Raw genomic sequence first — 27,199 nt, forward strand, 5'->3', positions numbered from 1 at the left:
AAGAGACCATAACAACATCTTTGTATTAGACTAAAACTTACAGCTCCTTAAAAATAGATTGAGATCAAGCGTAGTAATTGAACCTATAGTTTTAGTGATAAGCTGCAATGTCTGTGAAATCAGTTTTTCAAATTTCTAATTTATAGACTTTATCAAAAGAGTAAACTAGCAATCTAGATCTCTTCAAATTCCAAGCGCAGAATCTTATCAGTTTTAAGCATTAATTCATTCTCCCGATAGAGATATCACTAAAAGGACTTCATATCACAAACACCACACAAAGAATAACATCAAGCAAATAACAGCATGTGCTCAGTACGAGAAAAGACAACTATTTATTTAGCACAGCGAGTTCAATCATTTAAGCCTTCAATCTCACTTTGATTCTGAGAGAGATGAATTTGCTCTTCTCAGCCTACTTCTCGCTGGACATTTGTTCTCAAAATGAAACCACCACACGGCCTGGCACATTAAGGCAGAACAGGAGGTGTCTGCTAAAAATGGGTGTCATTTGCAGGTCAGGACTGAAGTGCATTGTCCCAGCTGCGTGCTTAGGAGCTTGTATGGCATCTATGCTTGATCTACCTGACTCAAATCAACACTAGACCCACACTTTGAAAAGCGCTACAACACAGTCCAGTATAGTTCAGTATAGTCTAAAAGAAGTGCCTTATTTTAAAGCAAGTAGCCCACATGACTATCGAGGGAAGGGAGCAGTAATTTTGAGCTTCTAGCACAATGGGGACATTGTACATTCAACAGTTTGCTAGCCGTACATTCTTTGCAGTGATAAGAAACCAGGATCAAAAAAAGAACTCAGGTGCTGCATGGCATGAGGTGAATAGCACAAAAAAGATATCACGGACACTTTGTGTGAATGCAGGGGAACAAATGAGGGGTCGTCTCCAGGTCTGTTTTCCTTTTTCCTACAAAGAATGTGGCTTTACCCAGACTGCAGTAGTATAAATATATGTATTATATGTATGCATACATACATACATATACAGAATAGTCTTGAAGGCAGGGTTGTGTATATACACATACACACGCACACACATAAACACAGGTGTTTTCCAAACCACCAAAAAGCTTGGTTCTAGATACTCTGGACAGCAGACAAAAATGTTAGGTAATCACAGTAAGTGAAAGATCCCTTATGGGCAGGACACGCCATGTTCACTGCCTAAGGAGATTTAGCGTATGGTTACATTCCCAGATGATGAGCTGCAGTCCCATCACCATTCCTATGGTGTGTTCTTCAGATGAAATTACTGGCCTTGCATCTAACTGCTCTAAGAAGGGGTTCAGATGTTAACAGAAATAGTTACGGTCTTGGCCCATATTGGCTGAGAGCTGTTTTTCCCTCTTCTGTTACCAAAGGTTAAAGCAAAGATATAAAAACACTTAAAAAAAAAAGAAGAAAAAAAAGAGAAGACTCAAGTGAAGCAGTGTTTCTCTTTCCTCCCCCTGTGTCTGTCTATGCTGATCAGTGCAGAGTAGCTAGATGCTACATCTGTAATGTTATCACACACTGCTAGAAAATTCATACACCAGAGGCTGAGAGGGAGAGAGCAGACAGGGCAGCTAGAAGCATCTCATGAAGACAGGACTCTCTCTTGAAAACAGAAGTCACTGTCTGAAAATCACCAACCCTACACTGACAAAACATGAATCAGAACTGGGGTAGCCGGATTTCCTCCCTCATGAGCAACATAACCACAATTCCCCTATAGCCAAGAGCCTCGTGCTTCGGAGGTCTAAGGGAAGGAGAGCCCAGGAATGGCTCCCTGGTAGCTGGCTGCAAGTACACTTTACGCTGTACCCAGTGGGCACAGGCGTCCCAGTTGTACAGACCAGGTTCCTGGCTGGACTGTGCTGCGGTTTGCTTCTAGCTTGTGTACCCAGGTTTCCCTTGCGGGGAAAACAGGACACACTGTTAGGGTGCAAGTGCGGCCAGGGCAGTGTCAGGGTTTGGAGGCTCTGCAGCACCCCCAGACCCCTTAGTTTAGATGCAGGGGGGTGCAGTGACCTCACTGTGTCCTCTTGCAAGGCCCTGCTGCAGCCGCAGCCAGGGAGCTGTGCTGGGACTGCTTCTGAGCTGCTTCTGAGCTTCTCTCTTTCACATCTCTGCTTTCCCATCACCTTTCATACTCCCTTTCTATTGTTTGCCCTTCCCCCTCCCAATTAACCTCTGAGCATCTGCAAAACAGGATGAGGGAAAATCAGTTCTTTAGACAAAAATGACATTATAGAAACAGCCAGCCATGGACCCCTAGTTCAATAACAAGAAGTTTTACAGGCTCTAAAGGATATACTGTTACTAGGAGATACATTCAGAATACAGACAAAAATGCTTTAAGCTACCAGGATTTCACCTGTGGCTGCCAGCACTTGGTCCAAAAACAGTGTGAACCCAATATACACATACCCTTTGTCTGTACTGATAAAGGTAGACATAGACCTAAAACTTTAGTTGTGTGCAATCTCTTGTTTGTCTTAAGACAGCATCAGATACTCCCAGAGGCTGCATACCTTTGGGAATATTTTAGAAGCCTTGAGTAAAAGAAGTGGATGACAGATCTCACCACAGGAACGGTCAGGCTGTGTCAAAAGGCTTTGTGTTTGGGAGGCCATGTGTATCCAGCAAACCAAATTTGGAGGTAAATAAGAAAGACATGAATCAAGAGAAGTATTATCAGATTGGGTCATACACATCCACCATCCTATCCACTAATCTTGCCAGAACCAGATATTGCAGAGGCAATACCTGAGGAATGCACACCTTTTTTTTTTGCCTGGTACCCACTGAATTTATCCAGGCTCAGTTAAACACATATCACTAAGGCCCTTTTACCAATCTGTACTGATCTCACTCCCCCTTCTCACAGCCTTTGCTAAGTATCACTCCCACACTTTGCCTGTTAGCTGGGACTGCTGTTGAGCTCCAAGGACTCATTCTCTGTGGTTCTGACCCCATCTCAGCTCTGACCCTATTTAAAAACAACATAAGCAAAAGACTCTTCTTTGCAGTAGCCAGAAATAGCCTAACAGAAACCCTCAGAATAATGAGATCTGCCCTCTGTTCTTGGTGTTCTGGGAAGGACATCAGTCAATGCATTAAACACTCTCCCTCTTGCCATCTGGCTTCCTTCTCTTCCTCCTCAGAAGGTCTGGCTTTAGATCTGAGATACTCACCAATGAAACCAGTCTGTTCCTGAGTGCTGGAAAATTGTTTCCAACTTCAAAGCATGGAAGAGTCACAAATCCCTGCTACTGTCATAGGAGGGAGGAAAGAGATCCCTCCAGGACAGATGGATTTCCAGTGCTCTTGAACAGGTTTCCCTGATGTAAAGCAGGTCTCATGGGGTCCCAGCTGTTCTCATGGGGTCCTAGATCCTGTCTGCCCCTAAAATCAGGTCTTGTCTCTCTTTATCTCCTCATGTACAGAGAGGCCACAGCCTTTAGTGGGAAAACATTCAGATGAAAGACCTGATCCAAAGCCCCAGGAAATGAACAGAAAGAGTCCAGCTGACTTGGAGTTTGGGCTGAGGTCACAGCATCATGCAAAGTGCAGCCTAAATTTAGGAAATACTAGATCCAAAACAAAGTCTCTCCATCCCTGAACGCTGCCCATACAACCTTGGCAAGTCAGGGGATACTGAAGGCAGCCCGCCAACGTGCAAGAAACTAAGCAGATGGCAACTGCTCTCTGTCTGCCTGAAGTCGGCATGGGATTTAGCCAGATATCTCCATGCACTGATAACTGCACTGCTGGGCACAGTACGGCCCCCTTTGCTCATTCTCCAGCTGGGCAGCTCAGCCAGAGAAAAACTTCATGTGATGTCCTGAGGTGCATACTTGGCTCTACCATGCTGCAGTCTCAGCCTCCAGCTACAGCCAGCCTGTGTTCTCTCTGGGCACTTTAGAGTTGTTGTTTTTTTAAAGTTGGGATGATGAGCAGCAGGTACACAAGACATCTATCAGAGATCACACTTTGCTGTTTGGGCCAAGGAGTTGCCTTCTCCTGTGATTGCCCAGTGCTTCCCTTGCCCTGGCTGGGTGCTGGATGAACACCAGCCCAACACACCGTGACAGGAGTACTGGGTCTTAGCACTAGGCTCCATCTCCCCTTCCATCTTCTTTACCACAGCCCAACTTAAAAACAAATCAAACAGAAACCAAAACACAAAGCAGGGACTCTGGATGGGACAAAGAACACTTTGGAGTTGAAAACAGGGGACTGCAAGAAAGATGGGGGGGTCTCCCAAGGAGAACAACAGGGGAGGGGAGGGGACACCGTCATTTACACCGATCAGGAGAAGCTGTAATCTATACACAGTGGTATAAGCCAAGATATATTACATGAAAGAACACACTGAGTGCATGGAGTTACCCACATTGGGTCAAACTGGCACAGTTGTCCTGAACAAGACTCTTGGAGTTGCAGTTGGTGTTGGTTGTTGACCTATCTAGCTCACTCTATATATATAGATATGTATAGAATTTTCTGCATGCATTTGTCTCAAAAGGAACTGTACAGCTGGGTTGGGTTTCTCAGCCCCACCCTGTCTCCGTCTTCATTTTTTCCGGGCTAGGAATGCCACTCCCACAATCACAGCAAGTGCAGCCACCACCACTCCTCCAACGATGATCAAGGGCTTCATGTTGTCAAAGATGCTGCCTGGCGACTCCTCAGTGCTGTTTCCCTTGTGGTCAGAGTCAGGGGACTGGCCGGTGGCCTCTTGTGTCTCCGTGGTGGCAGGACTGGGTTTCAGGTTGCTGTGGTTGTTCACAACAGCAGCATCGCCACCTGCCTTCTTGGTGGTAGCGGTGGCAGTGGCAGGGGCAGGCTGCTCTTTGGCAGGGGTTTCCTTCTTGTCTGCATTCGTGGCAGGCCCAGGGTTGGGCTTTTCTGCCTTTCCGGAGCTGGGGGCCTTGGCATCAGGTTTGTTTCCACTTCGGACATTGCCTTTGGAATCCATCCCTACGAATGCTGTGGGCAGCGATCTGACGTCAGATATTCAGGACAGTGCTGGCTCTTCTCCTTTGCCCTGCTGCTGGAGAAAGCCGAGGAGTCAGCTCAGGTGGACAACTCAACTCCTTGGAGCGGTTGCCTTGGGACGATTCTGACAGTGGTGGTGTCCTACCTGGACATGATACAGCACCTGAAAGAAGAAACAGAGGAATAAGATGTGAGTGAAGAGGAGACAGGAAGCCAGTACTATTCCACCCAAAGGCAACAGGGGAGGAGAGAAGACAAGACTAGAAAACTGTTGGTTCTTGCTTTACAAATTGTGGGCTGTATTCAAAGCATCTACTGCAGTGCCTGCCCTTGAGAGAACAATAAGCAATTCAGACCAACTGTCATCTCAGGCTGCCCCAACTAGGCTCTGTGTGTAACTGAGACAAGCCATAGCATCTGAAGGGTGCTGGCCCTTTACTGCTGACTGAATCAGGAACCAGCATTGGCAGGCCTGGAGAGCGGATGGTCTAAATCAGTTATTCACTCTTGAGCTTAGCTTAGTAGTTCACAGAGTTTCTCTTTGGACCCCATAGTAGGTGCCCTGAATACAGCACCGTATTTTCTTCCTTGGGTGTACAATGTTCAGGGAAATGTGGCTGCTATTCTCACAATGGGACTCTTAAGCACAACTGTAATGAAAGAATAGAGAAAAGGCAGAAACAAAGAAAGAAAAAGAGCACAACCTGGTCAACAGTACATGTTAGCACCTGACCAGCGAAAGCAGGCTGGGCCCACAACCAGCTGTGCCATTGTAAGCAAATCCTGGAGCAGGTGCTTCTCCAGGATTTTACAGAGATTTTACACTTTTTAGTCATGACAACAGGACATTCATTGCCAGTTTCAACTGAGGCTAGCTTATAGCCACAGAATAAGGCTAAAACCTTTTTTGAGTGTTGTTATCACAGCAAGTGTGATACATAAAAACTACAAGCCTGCCTGTTGGACCAGGATACTTGGCAAGAGCAGTGCCAGCATTCATCAGGCAGACAGTCTCTCCCAGTTTCCTGTCTTCTTCCCTCCCAGTTCTGGTTTGCCTTGGTCTCTGTACCCCTCTTACCGTAGTTCCCTCCCACCTACACCACCCCTCCACCCAATGACAGCTTTCACACTAGAAACAGCTCAGTATGGCTGGAAGTCCAAGAATACACTGAACTACAACAGCACTTCTTTAACATCTCCTGTATATCCACCCTCTGCCATGATGCTGGCAAGCTCAGAGTACAGACGGGTTTAGGTGGAGCTTCATTTCCCTGTTTTTTCATTACCAAAATGACTCTGCAAATACATATATCCACATGCTTTCTGTTCAGTTGGCACCTGGGGTATCCTACCCACCCTAGCCATATATGCAATGCCATTCATCAGTGACAAGATATACTCATTTCCAACCAAATAAAGCTTGATTTTCATTTGCTCACCACAGCTGCCTTCCTCCTAGGTAAAGGAGAGAACATTTTGTTCCATGGGAAAGCAGATCGATAGCTTCTCCCTGCCTGTAACTCACTGTCTACCCTGTTTGTTTTGCAGCATTATCCCAAGCTAAGTTTAGGGAGCGGTAAACACGTGATCTTGTCTGATATTCTCCATCCAGATGGGTGCTGTAGAAAAAGTAGGGATTAATTCCGTGATTACCATAGATATCAGAACTACAAGAATTGTGGCTGTCAGTGTTTTTGGTGGCGCTACTGGAAAATAAAGCAAAGGCCAGATCCTCAGCTGGTGCAAACTGATATAACTCCAGTGCAACTGCGTGGATTTACCGTAAAGGGGATCTCACAGTGATTGTGCAAGGACTGGCAGTCTCACTCCTTTCTCCTCCTTGCAGTGGTTAGCTGGGCTTGCCTGCGGTGATGAGCACTGTCGGATGTACCACAGGTGATTAGCTGGAACCATTTTTGCCAAGGAACTGATGAAAGCAGTAAACAGCATGGATGGATCCAGAGAGTTCAGCAAATGAACAAAGCAGGCTTCAAAGGGTTATAAAGCACAACAAAAACCATCACTGACACAAGCCCAGCTAGACAGAGGTCTGGGCAGGGTAAACTGGCAGATGGAGCTCCCATGGCTACAGTAGCACTGCTATCCAGAGGAAGAAGAGGAGAAGCAGCCGCAGGGCAGCTTGCTGTTGGGCCTCCAGCAGCACAGCACCCTGTCAACTTAGTGCTTGGAAAATAATGAGTAAATAGGAGGCAGCTGTCAAATCTGAGTGACCTGCTTCATTACCTCCCTGCTGACCTTCAGCGCTGCCAGGGGCCTGCCAAGAGCTTTCTGCCTACTAAGTGAAATATGAGTTTATTAAATGTCTGGAATTAGAAACAAAGAGGCTCCTCAGAAACCTCCACAGACAACCAGTGTCTGTGGATAGATGTTTGCTCCAAAATGGCTTACAGGGTCCAGACCACTCCTTTAATGACAGGCAGGGAGAGGGTCCCAGGCTTGCAACAATGGTCTGTGTTGCCACCTCTTCCAAAAAACAGGGTAACAAATGTTCTGTTTTAATTTCCACCTAGGCACAAAAGCTGAACTGGAAGAAACCTACTCACAGAAATACAGGGTTTGGGTTCAGAGGGAAATGGGGCAACAGCTTACTGCTTAGTATGAGATAGAAACTACACTTTCTCCTGCTGTCCCTTGTGAGCCATTTGTTGTCTGATGGACACCATCTTCACCAATGCCAGGCACTGACTGGGGGAACTCCAGTGCCAAAATCATGGAAGTCTATAGCCCACACTGCATCAGGCTTGGTGACCATGATACTAGTACACCACATACTTCCTCTGAACAGAAGAAAATTCTCCTGTTCAGGTAAAGCCCTTAGCAGTCCACATCCCAGTCAAGTCAGCTCCTCCCCATCCTGCTTCCCATACATAAGAGCTGATGTCTTAGCCAACACCAAGAATTTAACCATTAATCTGCAAGGAGGTGTCTCTTCCTCTTGAATTAAAATTAAAATCCATCTGAATAATGAAGTTCTCACTGAAACACTTTGTCAGAGGGGGATGCAGAACACACCTTGACCAAAAGATGTCCATTTGCATCTCAGTGGAATTAATTAACGTGTGGTAAGCTCCAGGCAATGGTAGCTGGACTGCTTCCAGTACGTGAGCCAGCCTGGGTATCCCTGGCTGCAGTCAGACATGTAGACATGCTTAAGCCATGCTGAAGGCATCTGCCATACAGGAATCCTAGTGAAACCCCACAGTCCCTTTCTATAGATGTCGGGTCTCCTCTCACTCAGCCATCTGAAAGATAAGCAGTTAGCCTAGGAGAGTAGTCTCAGCTCCTTCTGTAGCATGGAGAGAGAACAGGCACTTCCAGAAGGCATTTCATTGGACCTACCTTAGACACCTCCCTTTGGGCAGATGAACTGTCCATCCTTTAGCTGGATAATATTTGGCGAGATGGAGCCTGAAGTCTCCAAAATGCATTAGATGATCCAAGCTGGCCAGTTTTGAAATAAATCATTAAAAAGAGATATTCTGCCCCCAGGGTTTCATAGCCAGCTTTAAATAAAATAGTTGCTAGTCTTCTCTTAGATTTTCAAATCAGTTTGGTTCCAGACTCCTCCTGCTGAGCAACACTTACTTACATTGCTGAGTATGTGGTATTAAATGGTGTTCTGAAAAATGAAAGGAGGAAATGATGTTCTCTCCTGCTACCGAAAATCAAAATCTGAAGATGTCCCCTTTGAAACACAAAATGTCAACACTCTCCTCTCATTCTTCAGTGAGGATGGATCATATAATTGGGCGTCTTGCACCACTCAGAAACACAATCCCAGACACTTACCAAGCTTAGCACTTTCTCTGTAGTTTGGGACTTGATAGATAAGCACATGGTCCTGGCCAAGTACAAGAATATTCTTCTCTCCCTGCTTGTTTTGCAATGCTTCCATAAGCACCATCTGCCCCACCTTTTCCTTTCTACTGCCTCTGAAGAGCATTCATGATGCTCTGCCTAACAGAAAACTTGCTTACATTCAGGGCCATATTCCTATGTGCTAAAACTGCATGCCGTCACTTGCAAGGCACTGCTGCTCTCATTTGGTAGCAATTTATCCTCATTTTACATCTGGTGTAACAATGACACGGGACACAAAGAAATGAGTGGGGCTCAAGACAGAAGCAGGCTTAGAGGTTAAAGATGGGAGAATCAGATTCATCATATCATAAATACTGAATTACTTGTCTGGTGGCTTTGATATCAATTAGGTGGACTACTCGCACACTCTCTAGTCTTCGTTGGGTTATGCTATAAGATCCTAGTGCTAAACTTCTGTTGCTTTCCCTAGAAAGGCTACATGTAGCCTAAGGTTATGTACAGAGGTGGTGGGGTTAAATTGTGGGGTGGGCACATTCACCTCTTTGCTGAGATATGGGGACACTGTGTAGCCCAAGGTACCTCAGTTTACATATATCATCTCTCATCTACACCCTTGATTGAACAAATCTGGATACCAGGCTCCCTGAAGTAGAAAAGCTGTGTTGTTGCTCATGGCCTACTCTGCACATGGCCTACTCTGCACCATCTGTGTGGACTTGTCCCATGGCTCCACACAGCACTGATACAGTTCATTAGAAGAATTTCCTGGTTTCTAAGTGAGTGTCACTAAAAGCAATGCAAGCCGCTTATGCAGATTAGAAAAGGTTTTAAAAGATTTGGAAACCAACTAAGCTAAAATAAATATCTGCAGTTCTTAAGTGTCCACATGAAAGGGTTTTCCATCCATGGTTTTCCATCAGTGAAACTAGCCATCAGGAAGGTTTGCCTCACAATCCCTGCTTAACTGTCTACAAATCAACCCATGGAACTTTGCTGCTGCATTGGTCTTTACATACTTCCAATACCCGCACATTGATGCTGATTCTTGTCTAACCCTGAACTTCACTTATTTTGAATTTCTGTCTGTGTCAGCCAAGCCAGACTCCAAAAAGAGTTTGGTGTATTCTGCAAAATTCATCCCAAAATTGTCAGTATTTACCTGAGCCATCAATTTCTTCTCTCAGCTTTCCTCCTGCCAGTGAGCTGACTCTCCTTGCCTAGTCTTATCCACTTGTCCAGCCAGGAGAGTAACACAGTACTGAGCTAACACATATGGCACCTTGTAATGCATGGGGTGTTGATTTAAAGAAAACCCTCAAGCCTTTCTGAAACCCAGGTAACAAGAAAGAAATCTTATCCTCTCTCACCCTCCCCTATGGCACTTCTAGCCAAGCCTGCACAGAAGATTAAAACCTGGGTCATGGAACTGCCCAGTGTCTTTCCAAACCCTGAGCTGGGCTGTCACTGTCAAACTCAGCACCCGAGCAGCTCAAGCACCCTTCCTGCCCACAGCGGCTGCAGCATAGCTAGCGGAGCTACCTGCTGGGGTTAATGTTGTGCTTGCTTGCAGGTATCTGCACTGCCTTTCCCCTTGGGACTCGGGGCGCTCGCTCTCAGCAGCACATCCTCTTTGAGCAGCAAAGCACTTAACTCTCTTTCATACCTGGTGCGCCAAGCAGAACATCATCTCCTTGAACATCATCTCCTCTTTTCTTTTTGCTCTCCTTCCCCTTTTCAGTCCCATGCTTTCGAGGGCATGAGCATGTGCTTATCTTTAAGCATCTCTGCAGCCAACTTGAGACTGAAAAGAAGGTGCTTTTCTGGCTTTCAAAAGCTAAGCCTGTGTATACTGGTGTGAGGCTTTTTCTCCCCAGCCCTTTGTCTCCTCCTCTTCCCTCATTCATTCCGTCACAAAGAAGGTTTCTCTCTAATGGCCTGTTTCTCCACCTTTGCTCTTTCTTCTTTATAGCTCATTACATCTATTTATTCCTCCCTTCCCTCTCTGCCTCAGTCCCTGCCTCTGCCTGCCTACCCGATCCTCCCCCTTCCAGCTCCCTCTCTCTGCCTCCCACACAGGCAGCAGCACTTGAGAATAAGGTTTTGTGAGAAAGTGGCATCATTCCCTCCCTTCCCCCTATGTTATTTCTTTGTTTAACAATCTGTGCCTTTTCAGGAAGGTTTTCACTTGGCAGCAGCTAACCAGCTCCTTCCCAGGCTGGGAAGAGGGAGCAGAGATAATGAAACCGGTGATCAGGAAGAAAAAGGAAAAGAAAAGCCCCCCAAATTCCTGCCGCTGTGAGAAGCACACAAATACTACGGTCCTCCTGGACTGCTTCTGGCTGCTGCAGTTCTCAAGGTCAGTGCAGTATGAGCCACCCAGTGCAACCACTCTACAAGCTAGCCCCAGCCAAGGCAACAAGACTGATGTAAGGAATACAGCTTTTTCTGCCTCCTTGAAGGGCACTTTTTCTGCCTCAACTCCCCCCCCCCCCCGAAAATTAGCAAATGCAGATGCTAATTCCTCCATCTCCTGTGGGTGCGGATGAAAGCTGCATCAATCCTGCACCGAATGGAACAGATGAGTCATTTCTAGTTTTATCGGAACAGGCCTGTCCTCTTCCCTCTGCAGTGACCAGCCCCATCCCTGAGCCTCATAATCTTCCAGTTAGTGTTTCAAGTTAGAAAGAAAAGGCAGCTTTGCAAGATGGAGCAGCAGCTACTGAATGTGGGATCTGGGCTGGGGTGGGAAGCTGCACCCCACAGATGTGCGCAGGGTCACACACACCCAAGAATAGGTGAAAAGCAGATCCTCAGATGCCACACTGGCACAGACTGTTGTGCTGTGTCAGCAGGCAAGAATTCAACCAAGACAGTGGGATTGTATATCAGGCCATGGGAGGATGCACAGTCACTACAGCAAGATTTGGGCTATACCCTGAGGGGAGTAAGACCTCCTTCCCCCACTCTCCTCTTCTGGGGCCCAGGCATCTGTATCCTCTCCTTGAGCAGGCCATCTGGCCCCAAACCTCCCCTGTGCTGGCCAGGCAGGAGCAAAATGTCTTTCATCTCAGTGCTATTTGCTTATTTATCTGAATTTATACTTGCAACAAAAGAGATCCAGCCACAAATTCCAGGTGTCCTCCACTTGAAAATACTGATATCAGAAATAGCTACTGGCAAGGTTTGACCTGTAGCAATGCCATGTAGTAAGAGCCATAAATAGCAGAAAAGGCTTTAAAAATCCTCAGGTCATCTTCCTTCATCCCTGCTTCATCTCCCCTACACTTCTTAATCATTCTCAGCAGTCTGGAAAAGAAATGCCCTAAAGGTTTGTCTTTTTTGTTCTAAGAGAAGCATGTTACAAGTACCCAGGCCCCATTATCCTGAGCTAAGTAGTGCGGCCTGTGTTGGCTTTTGGGCAAGAAATTAAGTGGGCCCCTCTTACTAGGCAAGCATTAATGCTTCTTCCTGCCCTGACTCCACTGGCAACCCCTGAACACCTTGGTCTGAAGCACCTAAACCGTGGGAAAGACCATGCAGCAACTCCACACTGATTGGGCCAGGGATGGGCAGCAGTCTGCGAAACTCCCACAGGTTGGGGAAAGAGGTCTTCCATGAGGGAATGACATATGTGACCTAGCCTGCTGTCAGTTCCCCTTGAAATTACATAGCTGGAAGTCAGTGAGAGTTGAAAGCACTCAGCGAGGCTGGAGGAGATGGCCTGTGCCTCACAGGACCCAGCCCCCCTTTTCTGAGTCTCAGAGGGCTTTAAGGTACCTGAGAACATGACACCCAATGCAGTCCTCATTATATCCTTCAGTCAATTGCTCTTATACCAACAGAGGAAGAGGTTTTCAGCATCACCGAGGAATAATGGGTGCTGAATGCCAATTAATTTCAAGAGCTTCCCAGATCCCTTAGGCAGGTTTTGTAAGTCTCAGGTGGCATGCCTGCATTTGGTCACTTAAGATCAAACTAGCTTTCTAAGGCATGGAAAAAGGCCCTCTTTTCAAACACACAGCTTCCCTTTGGTGAGTGCAATTTGCACCTGCCAAAACTGGCTCACAGGATTGAATTACTGTCACTGATTCAGGCGCTGGCACCAGCTGGTAGGTGAAGAGCAGGTAATTTTAGACTGAAGTCTGCAGATTTTGTTCCTGTGGCAGATTGTGCACATAAACAGGGAAATTAGGATTTGGCCACTTTGAAAAGGCTCCTGAAAAGAAATAACTTCCTGAAAAGGAAAAAAGAAAAAAAACAAGAAAAAAGCATTGTTTTGACGACAGCAGAGAAGGCAGCTATGAACTGAAAGTGCTGAGGGACCAGGCTATTAGAAACTAGGGCTGTTACAGGGGAGAGCCAGTGCTGCCACAGGCTTCCTATGTGACCTTTGCATGTGTCTTAAGCTTTCTTCTTCAATGCCTCGTGAAAATTGAATTAAGATGATATGAGACTAAACTCACCAATGTGAGACCCTCAGGTGGAAGAAACTATAGACATATGAAGTATTACCATCGCTAAAGAGGTCTTGTCTGAGGTGGTCAGAGGAAAAATGGAAAACAGCTGGAGCACATGTCTAAGGCCACTTGCTGATGTGCTGAGGAAGGTGCCAAATAAAAAGTAGTCTTTCCTGACAGGTGAAGGCTTCTCCAAAGAGAGCTGAGGATGTGGCTGGGCCACACGGCAATGCTGGTTCATTGCCACTTGTGGTTTTGTGGCAGAAGGAAGAAATAGGTTGCAGTCAAGCATGTTGCTACAGGTGAGCTGGAGAAGGGATTATTTCAGAGAGCCAAGGGGGTAGTTTGGTGTGTCACTCCTAAGATCCTGAAGCTCAAGACCATTCTCACCTCCCTTTCTTTTCCCAAAGACAGTCCATCAGCAAATCTCCCCATGCACAAGCATATCCTCCTGAAGGCTTGATCATGGGTAACAGATTGACACATGGCCAACAGCAGGAGGGGTCACATACAAACTTCTGGCTCTAGGTGGAAAAGGCCAGCCCTGGACTTGTGACCATCCAGAAACAGGGAGATGGAAAGATGTGTTTTGCAGTTCTCTGCTTGCCTATTTTTCGCACCATCCTCCCAGTCCCAACCCCTTCTTGGCCCTCAGATACCTGGGACATGGTGGTGATCTCCCTGAGGTAAAGACACCATTGAGCTTTGTGGCAAATGAGCGCTGCTGCTATTTCCATATCACAATAACGTGGATGACCATCACGCTGCAGACCTAAGTGCTCTGGACCAGGCACTCTGTCAGCGCCTATGAAGCTGTCTTTTGCACCTCCCTGGACCTCAAAGGCAGCTTGGAAGTGAATTAAGAAAAGAAGGGACTAGAAGCATGGACTGGAAGGACCACGCTGCAGGAGGGAATGTACTCCTGGCTAGCTCAAATGCATGTCACATAAGAAACCATAAAAGTCCCATCTTAAAAATTATGAGGATTTATCCCTCCACAGCTGCTACCAGAAGACTGGGCCAAAATGTCAGACTTCTGAGAGTTATTTTAGGGTAGGAATTAGAATTAATTTTCTGACTCATGGCCAGGTTAGCCCAGCTTTTTCCCATGGGAATCATCTTAAAGAGCTCACCGACTTGAACAGAACACCTCCACTGTCCTCTGAGGACATCTGTTTATCAAATAGTTTGTACCATCCACCAGCACATCCTATTGCTTCTGGCAACTGAAGGGGCATCATCAGTCAATTGTGTCTTTTCATTTAAGTAGCTCTGCTTCATTTTAGTAGCTCTGCTATCCACCCAAGCTGTTCAGTAGATTAGCATCCTATCATCCCTCTTCCTTCATTTTGTTTGGCCTTGGAAGCCCGGTTTTGCCAGTCTGTACTCCTGAGATTTGCTCTTCCATTTTTCTAATTACTTCTGCAGCCCTGCCTCTGCCCCTGCTCCAGGCTGAACTCCTCTCCGCTGTATGGGTCTGGCCAGACTTGACTTGAACTCAGCATTTTAGATTGAACATCCACCTACCTCTGCCAGAAATATCTTGCCTAAGATATCCTAGATTCCCATTTACTTCTTCCACAGAGGCAGCTCATTGTTAGCCTGCAATCAAGCCAGACGGCTGGTGCGGCATTGGGAAAGAATAAACAGAGTGACTGACTTGTGGGAGGCTGAGCTCGTGCAGCAGCTGTGCTCAGTGGGAAGCAAGAAGGCCTCATTTTCCATCTTGCCTATTAACCAGTGCTCACAGCAAATAGACCTTTGCTCTCCTTAAAGAAATACCACTCAACATCACAACCAAAGGTGGCTGACCCGTTTCGCTAGCATGGTGGAGGGAGATCCTTCTGCAAGGTTCTGCCCATCCTGCAGGTTAGAGCCAACAGTGATGGATGTTGACCTGTCGCTATGATGGCAACCCTGTAGGGAGGACCAGAGATGCATTGCTCACATCACTGTAAGTCAGCTGAGCTGGGACCTGTACCAAAACAGAGACTCTGGGATCAGCACAGAACAGTCAGGTCATTATGGCTGGCCACATTAGTGCTGGATCAGTAAGTCCCAAAAAAGGCTTGGATGTGATGTTAGTGAAAAAACTGTCAAAGATAGGCATGGCCTAACTCTGTTCCTGCTGAAGTCAAAGCTTGCTGATGGCTCCAAGGGGCCACACTTGGACTCTTGACCTTCTTGTCTAACCCCTAAGTAATGTAGCCTGAAGGACTTGCACCAGGCCTCTGCCTAGGTGTCTCTTGGAAAGCTTCCTCTGGGGTCTGTGCCTCTGCTTCTGCTTCCATACAGAGGAGGAGAGGTTCATCAAGACTGGGAAGACCTGGGTTCTCTTCCCTGCCTCATTCCAGGCTCCTTCTCTGGGAGCAGCTCATTTTGTTTCTCAGTGCCCTGGTTTCCCAGTCTCTGAAAGGGGCAAATAACACTTCCCTCCCTTTCTGAGCTGCTGTGGCAGTAAACACTTTAAAGGCAGTGAAATGCCATACAAGCACCTAAGACAAGTGACGGCATAGTGTGACTAAGCCTTCTCCCCATTTTCAAGAGCTGCTGCGGAGACAGATGAGGTAATGCAGCACCTCGCAGTATTATCATAAATATTACAACAGCTTTACATAAGGCATTTGTGTTGAGTTCAGCTGCTGTAGGCAACTCCCCAAGGAGATTTTCAGCTACCTTCCCATCTATTTTCCCGTCACCCCCACCCCCTTCCTGACGTAATGCACAGTAAATGTGATAAAATGCAAAGACAATGCAACTAGATCAGGAATCTCTTTTCATAGATCCCTTTTAACAGTCCCAGGCTGTGCAGGGAGACGGCTGTGTTTGCTGGCCCTCACAAAGGGAAGGCTTGGAGACAGCAGCACCAAGTTGCAGCAAATATTGTTGACCCACTTTGCTCTGATGAGCTATTTATGAAGCCCTTTCCCAAGCTGTTGCTTGCTCTTCCCCACATCCCTCCGCCCTGGTCCTGCATTAAGCATTTCCCTCTCAGACAAGCCCTTTGAAGCTTCACAGGGAGAGCGTCAGAGAGCTGAAAGTGCTTTCACTGGTGGCAGCTGCTTCAAATCACCGCCACAGGGGGAGGCTCGCTGGAGAAGCTGCTGCCACGCAGCTGCGTCAGTCCCGCTGCTGCACCGAGACCTGGCGCTTTCGTCACTTTCCCGGCGTCTTTCCTGCTGGCATATTCCCCAGGGCAGCCAAAGCTGCAGTGATCATCTGTCCATCGTCCCAGAGCATGGCAGCCCTTGCAGGACCCTACCCCTTGCTCTTCGTGCTGCCAAGACACATCACCTCTCTCCCAGCTCGGTGGGGAGGCATCAACCATGTTCAGTGGTTACATTATATATGGCACCGAGGCTGGAGCCGGGAATAGCGTGGGCTTGCGTAGCCCTGCAAAACTGGCTTTGCCTTCCATTGCCGCATCTGAAAAGGGAGCAAGGGGCAACCACAGCAGTGGGATGCAGAGTCTGGGCACCCCTGTACGCCAGCACCAGTGACAGATGGAGCAGAGAGCCCCGGCTTGCAAAGTGCATGCCGCCACCAGTGGTCCTCCCCCGCCACGGCCCAGCCATGCTCCCCGTGTGGCTGACGCAGCGTTTTGGGGCCCAGCGCAGCAGCTAGTGCCCTGGCAGCCAGCCCCGATGCGCTGAGCACCAGTGGCCACCCAGGCGCTGCCTAATGGCTTTTTCTGCCCCGCAACCCCGTTTTGGCAGATGAGACCTGAGCTAAGAGCGAGCCATGCTTGTCCTGTTCCCGGGGTGTTCTCCAGGGTGGACGACGCAGCCATTTTATTCTCGGAGAGACGCTGGTCTACATTGCAAAGAGATGCACACCATACTCCCTCCTGAGGCTTTACTTGGTTCTTTTCATGGTGCTTTTTTCTTTTTAATAATCCAAAACACTGCTCTCTCTAACCTATGCTGTTGAGGTGCTCTGTAGAGTAATGCCACATTTTTGCTCTGTTATCTTCTCCTTCAAGCCATGGCCCCTTCAAGCCATTTCTGTGCAGCAACATGGACTAAAAAGCACTCGCAGTTCAGTTCCACTTCCTTCCCACAACCATATTAAAAATATATAGCCTGAAGCCAGAAAGACCCCATGAAATCCACTCCTTCACACCTCCGTCACCACGCAGGGTCCCAAAGTGACAACTAATGATCCAAGTTTTTCGCTGCCTGGCACACTGCACTGATACAAAAGCAAAAGCAAAACCAACCCCCCTTTCTAAAGGTTTGACTCAGTCACCCGAGGACATGGTTACCTATGGCAGAAATGGGGGAAGTGTTACCAAATCAGCCCAGGGGAGTACAAGGTTTGGTCTCCAACTCTCCAGGGGTGCAAATTGCCTGCTCTGACTGATGTCTGTAGGGGTCGGCACTGAATTACACCGGGTGTGGATCCAGTCTTATGTTGGCTGGTCATACATGGTGAAGCCATGTAAATCGCATGGTCAGCCACTTGAGTGCCATCAGCCCTTTAGATGCAGCTGAGCCTGCTGCTCTCTCAGCCATGCTTCACAGCAAAACCATTTTTAGCATTATAGAGAATCTGAAAAATACCTTGCTGGGATTAGGTTTTAAACATCCTTTCTGCTGTTAAGCCTGGCTTTTCAGGGTCATAGCACTGTGCACGGGCTTCCAAAGAGAAACTGTTATAACTAAAATAATTTCAGAGCATCTCACTTTGTTGTGCTCTGTCTTAGCTTTAATTCTGGGTTTCGGAGACTCCCTCAGAAATAGAATCAAAAATTCTGTTTCTCACTTGACAGCTTCTTTTTCCTGTCGGTACATGACTGTAACTTTTAGCCCTTCCAAATCACAAGGTGTTAGAGCTTAAGCCTTTCCTTGACCCAAGACTGAACGTGACTCACTCTAAGGCAGAAATTTGGGGAAGCAAAAGAGAAAATAGTCAGGATGACTTTTGTCAGATGGCAGCTATTTGGTAGGGCATCACATTGAAGCATTGGGAGTAGTCTGATGATGGGGACGGTTTTGCTGGCTCAGGAGACGCAGTCACGGAAGCACAACCAGCATGTGAGCTGCGCAGCCATCCCCTCCGGCGCGACGTCTCGCGGGCAGGCGCGCGGCTGCATGCCACAGACACATATCTGGCTGGATGCCCCCAAGACTTGCACCTTGGCGCTGTGTAATCGAAGCCTGCAGCCCAGACCTCCCCGCCACCCCCTGTCCCGCCCTGGGTGGCTCTTAGTGCCTTGGCTTTTTGCCACGCTCTGTTTTACTCAGCGGTTTGCAAGCATGTTCATTTGGGCTTGTTTTCTTTTTTTTCTTTTTTTTTTCTTTTTTTTCTTTTGCTGCTCTCTTGGAGCCAGCAATCCGATGGCAGCAGCTCTTTCGCACTGCGGGGGCGACTTGCTGTGCTGCAGAGAGGGGGCACCTCCCTGCCTGGGGAGCAGGGAGCGCCTCCTGCAAGATCCACCGCAAGAGCTTCGACTTCATCTTTCGGCATCAGCGCCACCCCCTCCTCCTTTGCTCGCCTGGTCTGCACTGCCTTCGACTCTGCTCAGCCGCCCCCCCAAAGCGCAGCTTGCTCCAGGAGGGGAGGTTAGCTGCAAAGACCCCAGCACTAAAAGCTTGGATCTCTGCAGGGAATAGGTATATACAGGGCCATAAGCCAAGAGGGCAGAGGTTTCCAAATTGGGGTGCCGCTCCCCCACAAGCCAGCAGCTAGTATTCAAGTATAATAGGCTCATCTCCTTTCTAACAGCTCACTCAAGTGTGTTAGGGTCCTCATGGCTTTGCAGCTCTGTCTGCTTTCTAATTTTTGTGGTAGGCAATTTTGCCAGCTGGGGGGGCAAATTTCCCTTCTAAATGGTGTTTTTAAGGCCATTTCCAGGCCGGCTAGTGGGTCCCTTCTCTCTCGCAAAAGCAAACACAAGCAAAAAAGAAAAGAAGGGATGATCGTCTCTGACACCCCAACCACTGCGCTAAGCAGCAGTGAATTTGACAGCTCTCTTCAGCGTATTGGCATCCTGAAGGACCTGTCGCCTCTGTCTGATCCAGGACTGCACCAGGGTCTCGCCATGTCACCAGCAACCCCCAATGCAGCGTGGTTGGGGCAGGCAAAAAGATTACGAGGGCAATTCTGCATGCGCAAAGCAAGGTGCCAAATCCTCCAGCTCGCAGATTTGCAGGCATCAGCCTGAAAACTGTTGCTTTGCAGTTGAAATGGAAGAAGCCACTGCAGCCAGACAAGGGGCCAATTCAGCACGAGGTGGTTACCCTTCAGGGAGAAAAGCACGGAGGCCTCTGGCACGCTCTGGGAGAAAGCCCCCTGCTTACCTTGGGCAGCAAATCCTGAGCGCTTGCTCTCCCTGCTGCCTGCAGGAGGCTGGGGAGGATCTGGGGAAGGATGCCCAAACACTTCCAGCACCAAAACGCTTGCACGGAGAACTGCCCTGCCCCTATCCGTCCCCTCTGCAATGTCTGCCTGCCCTGAGGCCCGACCAAAGGTGGGTCCAGTGCGTCCTGAAGCTCACCAGCCCTCAGTCCTGGCAGCCAGCCAGAGGAGGGGATGGTGGCAGTGGACTAAATCTGTGCATCGGCAGAGAATTCTGCATTTTCTCCCTTGTCTTGCCACAATATTGTGGGGTTAGAGGCTGGCGCCAGGCGCCGTGGCTGAGAAAGGAAAGGAAAGAAGGAAAACGCTGAAGGTCAAACCTGTGAAGGTCAGACTTTTAGAGGTCAGTCCTGAGATCCAGCGGAGAGCTCAGTTCAGCGTAGTCCATCCTCCCTCTCCTGACAGCATCCTGGCCAAGCCCCACCCAGGAAAACGGGACTGCAGCGGTCAGGGCAGCGCTTCCTCCTATCGCCCCCCCTACTGAAGTTTTCCCAGGCTGACCTTCATTCAAGAATAAAAATCCTCTTCCTTCCACCCTCCCCCATCAGAAGCCAGCAGACGGTCATAGAGCACTGAGGCCGGACCAAATCAACAGGTCTTTGCAAACACGCAGGGCACAGATGCATAGAGAGGTACACTGAGAGGCAGGAACGTCAGCAGACTGAAAAGACTAAGACGTGCTCCCCATGCATTTCATTCCTGGAAACACCCACCCCGAAACAGGAGCCCTGGTCCAGTACCCCCTCCCCGTTCTCCCACCCGGTTGGTGCAACTTCTCCTGAGAGCTTCAAGGACACACTATTGCCTCTGCCACCTCTCATTCCTCCCTCCCTTTTTTTTTTTTTGGCAGGTTGCCCTTCATGAATGCCTTCCCAGCACAATGTCGGGGGCGGGGGGGAGAGGACAATATCAAAGGATATTCCTTGGATATCAGAGCCCCCTTTCCTACCAGGACAAACCCCAACTCGAAAAAGGCCAAGAGTAACAAACAGGGCTGCTGGCTAGTCCTAGCGGCGGTTGGTTGCTTAGCCCCTTGCCTCAGGACTGATGGCAATTAAACAGAGACGTAAACCCCGTCAAGGCAGAATGAAGGGCAAACAAGATGGTGTAGGCAGACAGGAGAAGAAACTTCACAGCTGGAATCCAAAGCAAAACCTTTGCGGGCAGAGCAGGGTGGGAGGAGGTTTACTATTTGCCTAATAAGATCAAAATATTTTAGCTAGTGATGCAGTTTACCCCTCCTTCCTCTTGACAGTATCATTTCCGGTATACGGTCAGCTCTGGTTTTATGTAGCCAAAGCCAGTTCTCTGCCTCTACAGAGCTTCTGCAACATGATATTCCCAACCTCTGTCCTAGGGCTGATGCCTCCCCCCCAGCAGCCACCCCAGCTCTGATTAAGCAAGAGCAGCATATCCCTCAAAGGCAGCCGGGGCAAAAAGCGGGTACGTGGAGGCAGGCAGGTGGGCTGGCTCTCTGCCATGCACTTGCACTCGTGCCAGTGCCTCCTCTTGGCTGCCTGACCTTCAGGGAGCAAAGAGGAGAGCTTGGGCAGGAAGGCAACCGCCCCCAGCCAGCCCCTGTCCCTGTCCTTGGAGCTTTGGGCAGACAGCACCGGCACCAATGAGCCGAGACAACAGCGCAGTGAGGCGCTCTCATTCCCGAGCCGGCCGGCCCGGCAGTCCCCTGTCCTCCATCTCACGTAGCTGCAGAGAGGCAGACACTCACCTTGAGCAGGTAGATCAGTAGCTCGCTATTTTCCTAGGCTGCCCTGAAGACGAACGGCGCGCATCTCTCCGCCGCTCGCTAGGCAGCCCCGTGCCGCTCAGCCCCCCGCACTCGCCCCAGCCTCCGGCACGCACAGAGGTGCAGCCAAGAAAGCGGCAGCCCTTACCTTCGCTCCTCCGGCCCTTCGCACAAGTCCCACCTCGGGAGCCGGCTCTTCCGCAGAGAGGAGGGAGGGAGGGAGGCTCCGGGGGATGTGGGGGGGGGAGGAGGCAAAAAAAACTTGGGAGTTTCCCACAATGCACCAGCGAGGACCGCATGAAACAGGCGAGCCGGGGAGGGGGAAGAGGGGAGTGGCAGTCCAATCCGGAGAGAAGGGCTGGCGCTCTGGAGCGGGGCAGGCCGCCAAGAGGGGGGCCGCCAGGGCGGTGAAGGCAGGCCGGCCCCAGCGCCGGGTCCCCGGCGCTCCTCGGTGGAGGGTCCGAGCCGTGCTTTGTTGCCCTGGCCATTGGGGATTGTCGGTGCAACGTGGCACCGAGCATCCTGCCTGTTTTCCTCTCTTGCTTGCTTTTCCAAGTCCGGCTTGCAGCGCATGTAGCTGCGGAACGGGGAGAGAAATGTGCTGGTGGGTTGGGAGAGAACCAGCCTGATGAATTGCAATGCTTCTCTGTGTAGACAAGGGGGAAAAAAAAGCAGTACAGGGCTCCCCTGCTTCAGGATAAAGGATTTCTGAGTATGAAGACCCCAAAGGACCGGGGTGACAACCTGTCTTGCCAAGGGGAGGCTCTGCTTGGTGGAGGGGGGAAGCTAAAATGCTGCGTAATGGGGTTGTTTTGTGCCAGCTCAACTTCCCTTCTTCCCAAATCCTCCCTTGGCCCAGCGAGCCAGGTTCCGACTCCACTCCCCCAAAATCCCACAAGGCCGGTGAGGGACTGCAGGGAGCCTGAGGCCGGCTCACGGCCAGGCAAGCGGCCTGGGGCCTGCTGCGGAGCGCTGTGTCAGACTGCTGGCAGGGCTGCGTGCAAACACGCAGCCTTTCCCTTAGCTGCGCCAGCGGTTTGCAGAGCGTGAGTTAAAAGCAGACACACTTCCCCTTCACAGCCCACACCTCCTGCAAAGTGGCAACGTTCTCACAAATGCACAGTGCTCAGGTCAAATCTTGCTTTTACCCCGAATTCCTGCCCTGCCCTGCCCTGTAAAGCATAGCCAGGCAGTGTCTCAGCTGCAAACATACTTGGCGCAATAGGCCAGAACCGCCGCAGGTAAAATCAGTAAAAATGCCCTTTTCTGGTTCTGCTGAATTGCCCTGGCAGGAGAACCAAGCTAACGTGTGTCCGGCTATGCCAACACACTTTAAAAAACACAGAGGCTGTACAGAAAACGTTCTGGCCATATCTGAAGCAAACACTGCAGGAAATGCTGGATGCAGGACCCCAAATCTCCTAGGAAAGGCTGACCACCTTGGAGGGGCTGGCACTGCATGCAGCTACCAGTGCTCCCCTGGAGCAGGGATGAGCAAGGGCATCTTGTCGTTCTGCTTGGCTTCGGGAGGCTGCTCGGCTCCCCGGAGAAGTTGGCACAGATATAATTAGCTGTGGCTAATGCTAACGTCATCTCTGCTGCCCCAGTGTGGCACCTAGCCTGAACCCAGCAACATGAGCCCTCCCTGCCCTGCCCCATTTCAGAGATTTGTGCCAGGCACAGCCAAGATTGCACAAGGTTCATCCCTTTTCTAACACGGCTGCATGCTTCTTCTGATGCCCTCTGAATCTGCTGATCAGACCCATAGCAGAAGAGATGGAATAAGTTCCTGCAAAGCTTGTGAAAACCTGTGATTTAATACAGGCGAGACACCCAAATCGCTGTCCCCGGGAGCCAGGCATGGGATTGTACAAAACCCTTCTGCCACCTTTACATCAGGTACAAGCGTCATTGGTCTCTGCATCCTCCCTGCTGCGCTGCAGGAGCAGAGGGAGGGAGCTGCCTGCAAGCGGAAATTGCAGACAGCAGTCCCGCGAGTCTGGGGGAGCTGAGGCCAGGGGTTTCCGGCTCCGATTTCCCCTTCTTCATGCGCTCTGCCTCCATCTGAGGACATAAACAGCCTCACATGGTGCATCCATATGACTCAGACTTCTCCCAGATTTGGAATCAAAAGTTATTTTTATTGGTGTTAAAAAACTTTTTTTAAAAGAATCAAAAGAAAGGAGCCATGAAACCAACGGTCCTGACCCCCAATGTCAAACACAAGAGGAGAAGCCAGGCGAGATACACCAGAGCAAGCTGGCACGCAGAAAAATCCCCTGGCTCTGGCACGAAGCACGGGAAGGGTCTTCCAGCTCACTCCGTCTCCTGCAATAAGTGGGTCACGTCATCCCTATCCTGGCGCAGATGAGAGCTGGGTGCCAGCACCCGGTGCAGGCACAGCAGGCGCCGCCTGCCACTCGTGGGAGGCATCGATTTGGCTCCAGGCACAGCAAGGTGAAAACAGCTTCTTCAAGGTCGGCCGGAGCCGGGCATCTCAAACCACGCTGCTTCTGCTGCTGGGGCCGGGGACCTCGGCGGCAGCGCCGTCCCGGGCAGGAGCGCAGCGTGCCCCAGGAGCACTCGCTCCCGGCTGGGCTTTCAGAGGCAAATGGTTGTTCCCGTCACAGCCGGCGCCTGTTTGATTTCCCGCAAAGCCCAAGAGATGTGACAACGGCAAGCAGTGGCATGGGCCAAGTTCCCCTCCAACCCGAGCAAGGCTTGTTTCCCTCGGCGCCAGCTGCACCAAACCCGTTAGCCCCTCCACACCGTTTCTTTGCCCTCACGCCTGATTCAAAGGCCAGTCCCACACTGGCACACGGTGGGACAGGGGCGCGAGCTCCAGGGTGTTTGCATGGCAGAGGGCTCTTTCGCTGTCGCCACATGGGTGCTTGGCACCGACCAGGACACCTCTGTGCGTGACCACGCTCACCAAAGAGCTGTCTGTCAGCCTCCTCGCAGCCTTCCCTTGTGCGTGACAGGGTGGCTTGTAAAAGTATGAGCAGAGAGTTATAATTAGAGCCCCCAACCCCTCCCTCTCTCCCATTTTTGGGAGGCCTCCTGCCAGCACAGTTCTGCTCCAGGCAGCTGTTGAACAGCTGACTGGCAGACAGCAAGCCGGTAACCTGGCCCTTGCGGCTGCATTCAAGGAGAGGGAGACCACGGTGATCTCTTTGCCCTGCCTTCGCAGAGTTAACCCCGGCTGCCACCAGGGCAGCAGAGGAGGAGAACATGGTCCTTAAAACTAGAAAACTGATTTACCCCAATTTCATCCCCGCCTCAGCACACCAGGCTACTCGGCATCCAGCAACAGCTATTCCCAAGGGAGCATCCCTCTTTTCCTAGACCCTCAGTCATGAGCCACCCTGTGCCGGGAGAGGGAGGGAAAGGCCATGCTGCAGCAAGCACCTGTGGCCATTTGGGAAGCAGCCATCTCCCTTTACCACTGCGTTTCCAAGGAAGCAGGATGAAGGACATTTCTCACAGTAGAGTGGCTCGTGACAGCAGCCAAAGCAGATTTGCAGTCACAACAGCTGAAGTTCTGCCTGGCTTAGCATCCTGCACAGAAAATGCCTGTATTTCTCTTGGAGTGAAAATGCAAACACAGTGCCTTTTTGGTCAAATTTGAGAGTTCCCTATCACACCCTCAAGGCAGGCTAATGCTTTAGTAAGGTCTCTGGGGCAGCTTTAGAAGTGCACTTGCCCCTATGAGCTGCAGCAGAAGTGACCTCTCACAGCTCAATCAGACCTCCTCAAACCATACCCCTGCTCCCCTGTGCTCTGCCCTATATGTCCATGTCTTCCATGAGCCACTAACAGGCCTTAATGGCCCTGACCAACCTCACCTGGGACCTCCACCCAAACCTTCTTCCCAGGGGCTCTATTTAAGCTCAGCCCTGAGCCTTCAGTCCCTATCTGAGCTATGGTGTAGGAGTACTTGTCTCTAGCCCTGTCTTAGGCTACCTCCTGTGTGGCCCTCATGCTGTAGGTAGCTTGTCTCCTGATTGGACCTCTGAGACATATTTTGTAGCTTGTCTTCAGTCTTGTCTCAGGGATGGACTTTAGATCTATGCTATAGGTAGTTTGACTCCAGTTGTGTCTTAGGGGATGGACCTTAGACCTACACTCCAGTCTTGTCTCTAGCCCTGTTTTTAGCCTTGTATAGACCTTGGACCTCTTGTAGCCTTGTTTCTAATCCTATCTTTGGCTACATCTCCTGCTATTCCTGACTGAGCCCCCTGCATGGACACTGGACCTGGTTTACCCCCTCACACTATCAGGGATTCCTGAGGTTATGACCCTGTTCTCTACACCCAGAGCAGACCTTGTGGGATGGTGCCTGGTCGTGAGGGCACTGCCTTCACTGGGGCCCTCCTTGCTACCTGCTCATGGGGCTGCCCTGCTTGCACACGACCTCTTTGGCCTCTGTTTTCCACTAACTGTTTCTCCATCCACACCTGCAGGTACCTACAGTGCCTGTTCATGTGTACTTACTCAGAAGAGGCTTTTCTGACATCTCTCCCCATGTCAAAGCTATATTATATTTATGGTATTGTTAATTTTTATTCATAGTTTATGTAATCACTAGTATTTCATTAGCTCTATAATCATCATATTTACTTACAAGCATTTTAGCTCTATAGGATATTATGACTATCATAATTAACAAAACCATATATGCAAATGCAATTAACCATGCAGCAGACTGCATTAAGAGGTGCAGAATAGTATTCCCTTAAGTTCCTTCCTTTACAAAGCTTTCCCAAATATCTCCCTGCGACATGTTGGCAATGATGGGATGCTTCCCACTCCTCATATAACCGTCCAGTTAGCCAATACATTTGCCTTTAGCATGAGTAAGATTACATGTGTAACAGATCTTTTCCAATTCTGTTATGCAGGTACATCTTACAACATTGTTTTGTTGTTAGAAAACCTGATATCATTGCCAGTGTAGCCCAGGTATATGAATAGTGCTGTTCCCAGGCATTATTGAAAACAGGAATGTTTAATTAAATGGCTTGATCTTGCCCAAAGTCTTCAGCTAGCCTCCCCCTGTTTTTGCCCTCCTGCCTCTCCATGCAGGCTGGGCCTTGCATCCTCGGGATGGGAGAGCTGAACAGTGAGGAGGAGGGGGCAGTGGGGCAAGGATTAGCAGAAGGAGTATTCACATTATCAGTAGTTACACTTAGGTATAGACTTTACCATTCTTTTTCCCTCTTATTCTTTGACCATTGCTGGGCTTACTGATTAAGTGTTGGTTATTGGACAGATATAAGTATCCTCTAATACCTGTCTCCCTTCAATGTTACTTCTATTCATGACTTGGTCACGATATTTCATTATTCATTATCCCCTCTCAGACCTTCACATATACATACTTAACCCACAATTAATTCTCTCTCATTCAAGCACTGATAGCATTTAGTTTCCCCTCTGTTTCAAAGCTTCCCTTCTCTTTCCTTTCCTCTGTGATTTTTCTGCCCCCCCCCTGCCTCCTACATTTACACGCTGACTTAGGAGACTGTTACTGACTTCAGCAAATCTGTCACTAGGTCTAGCTGTGTTTCCTCAAATTGTTATCACTTGAAGGATTATCCTGTAAATGAATAAAACCACCAAGGTCATTAGGTTTTTATCATTTTAGAGTGCTTTTAACTGTGATTCCCCAGCCTGGGTGGATCCAGATCTTAAAAGCTGTAATTTTCAATGCTCCCTTGAAAGCTGTAACAATTTTTATTCTAGGATCCTAAATTATTATTATGTTAAGTAGTTAGACCAAACTGAATGAGA

General features: G+C 49.2%; 1 protein-coding gene across 3 annotated transcripts; it reads right to left on the reverse strand.

The window, feature by feature from the left end:
• Positions 1-312: 312 nt before the first annotated feature.
• Positions 313-21,630, reverse strand: CEND1 (cell cycle exit and neuronal differentiation 1). 3 transcript variants are annotated; one of them, XM_067295469.1, is made up of 3 exons: positions 19,983-20,045; positions 5,148-5,165; positions 313-5,054 (listed from the first exon to the last, which is right to left on the reverse strand). In XM_067295469.1, exon 3 carries the CDS (start codon positions 4,980-4,982, stop codon positions 4,578-4,580), a length of 405 nt encoding a protein of 134 aa, XP_067151570.1. In that variant the 5' UTR covers positions 4,983-5,054; positions 5,148-5,165; positions 19,983-20,045; the 3' UTR covers positions 313-4,577. The 3 variants fall into 3 exon arrangements, with proteins under 3 accessions (XP_067151570.1, XP_013800838.1, XP_067151569.1); XM_013945384.2 differs by lacking the exon at positions 19,983-20,045 and adding an exon at positions 21,555-21,630 and having other exon boundaries at positions 313-5,165; XM_067295468.1 differs by having other exon boundaries at positions 313-5,165; positions 19,983-20,055.
• Between the last annotated feature and the right edge of the window lie 5,569 nt (positions 21,631-27,199).

This window comes from Apteryx mantelli, chromosome 4, assembly GCF_036417845.1.
Source record: "Apteryx mantelli isolate bAptMan1 chromosome 4, bAptMan1.hap1, whole genome shotgun sequence".
Lineage (NCBI taxonomy): Eukaryota > Metazoa > Chordata > Aves > Apterygiformes > Apterygidae > Apteryx > Apteryx mantelli.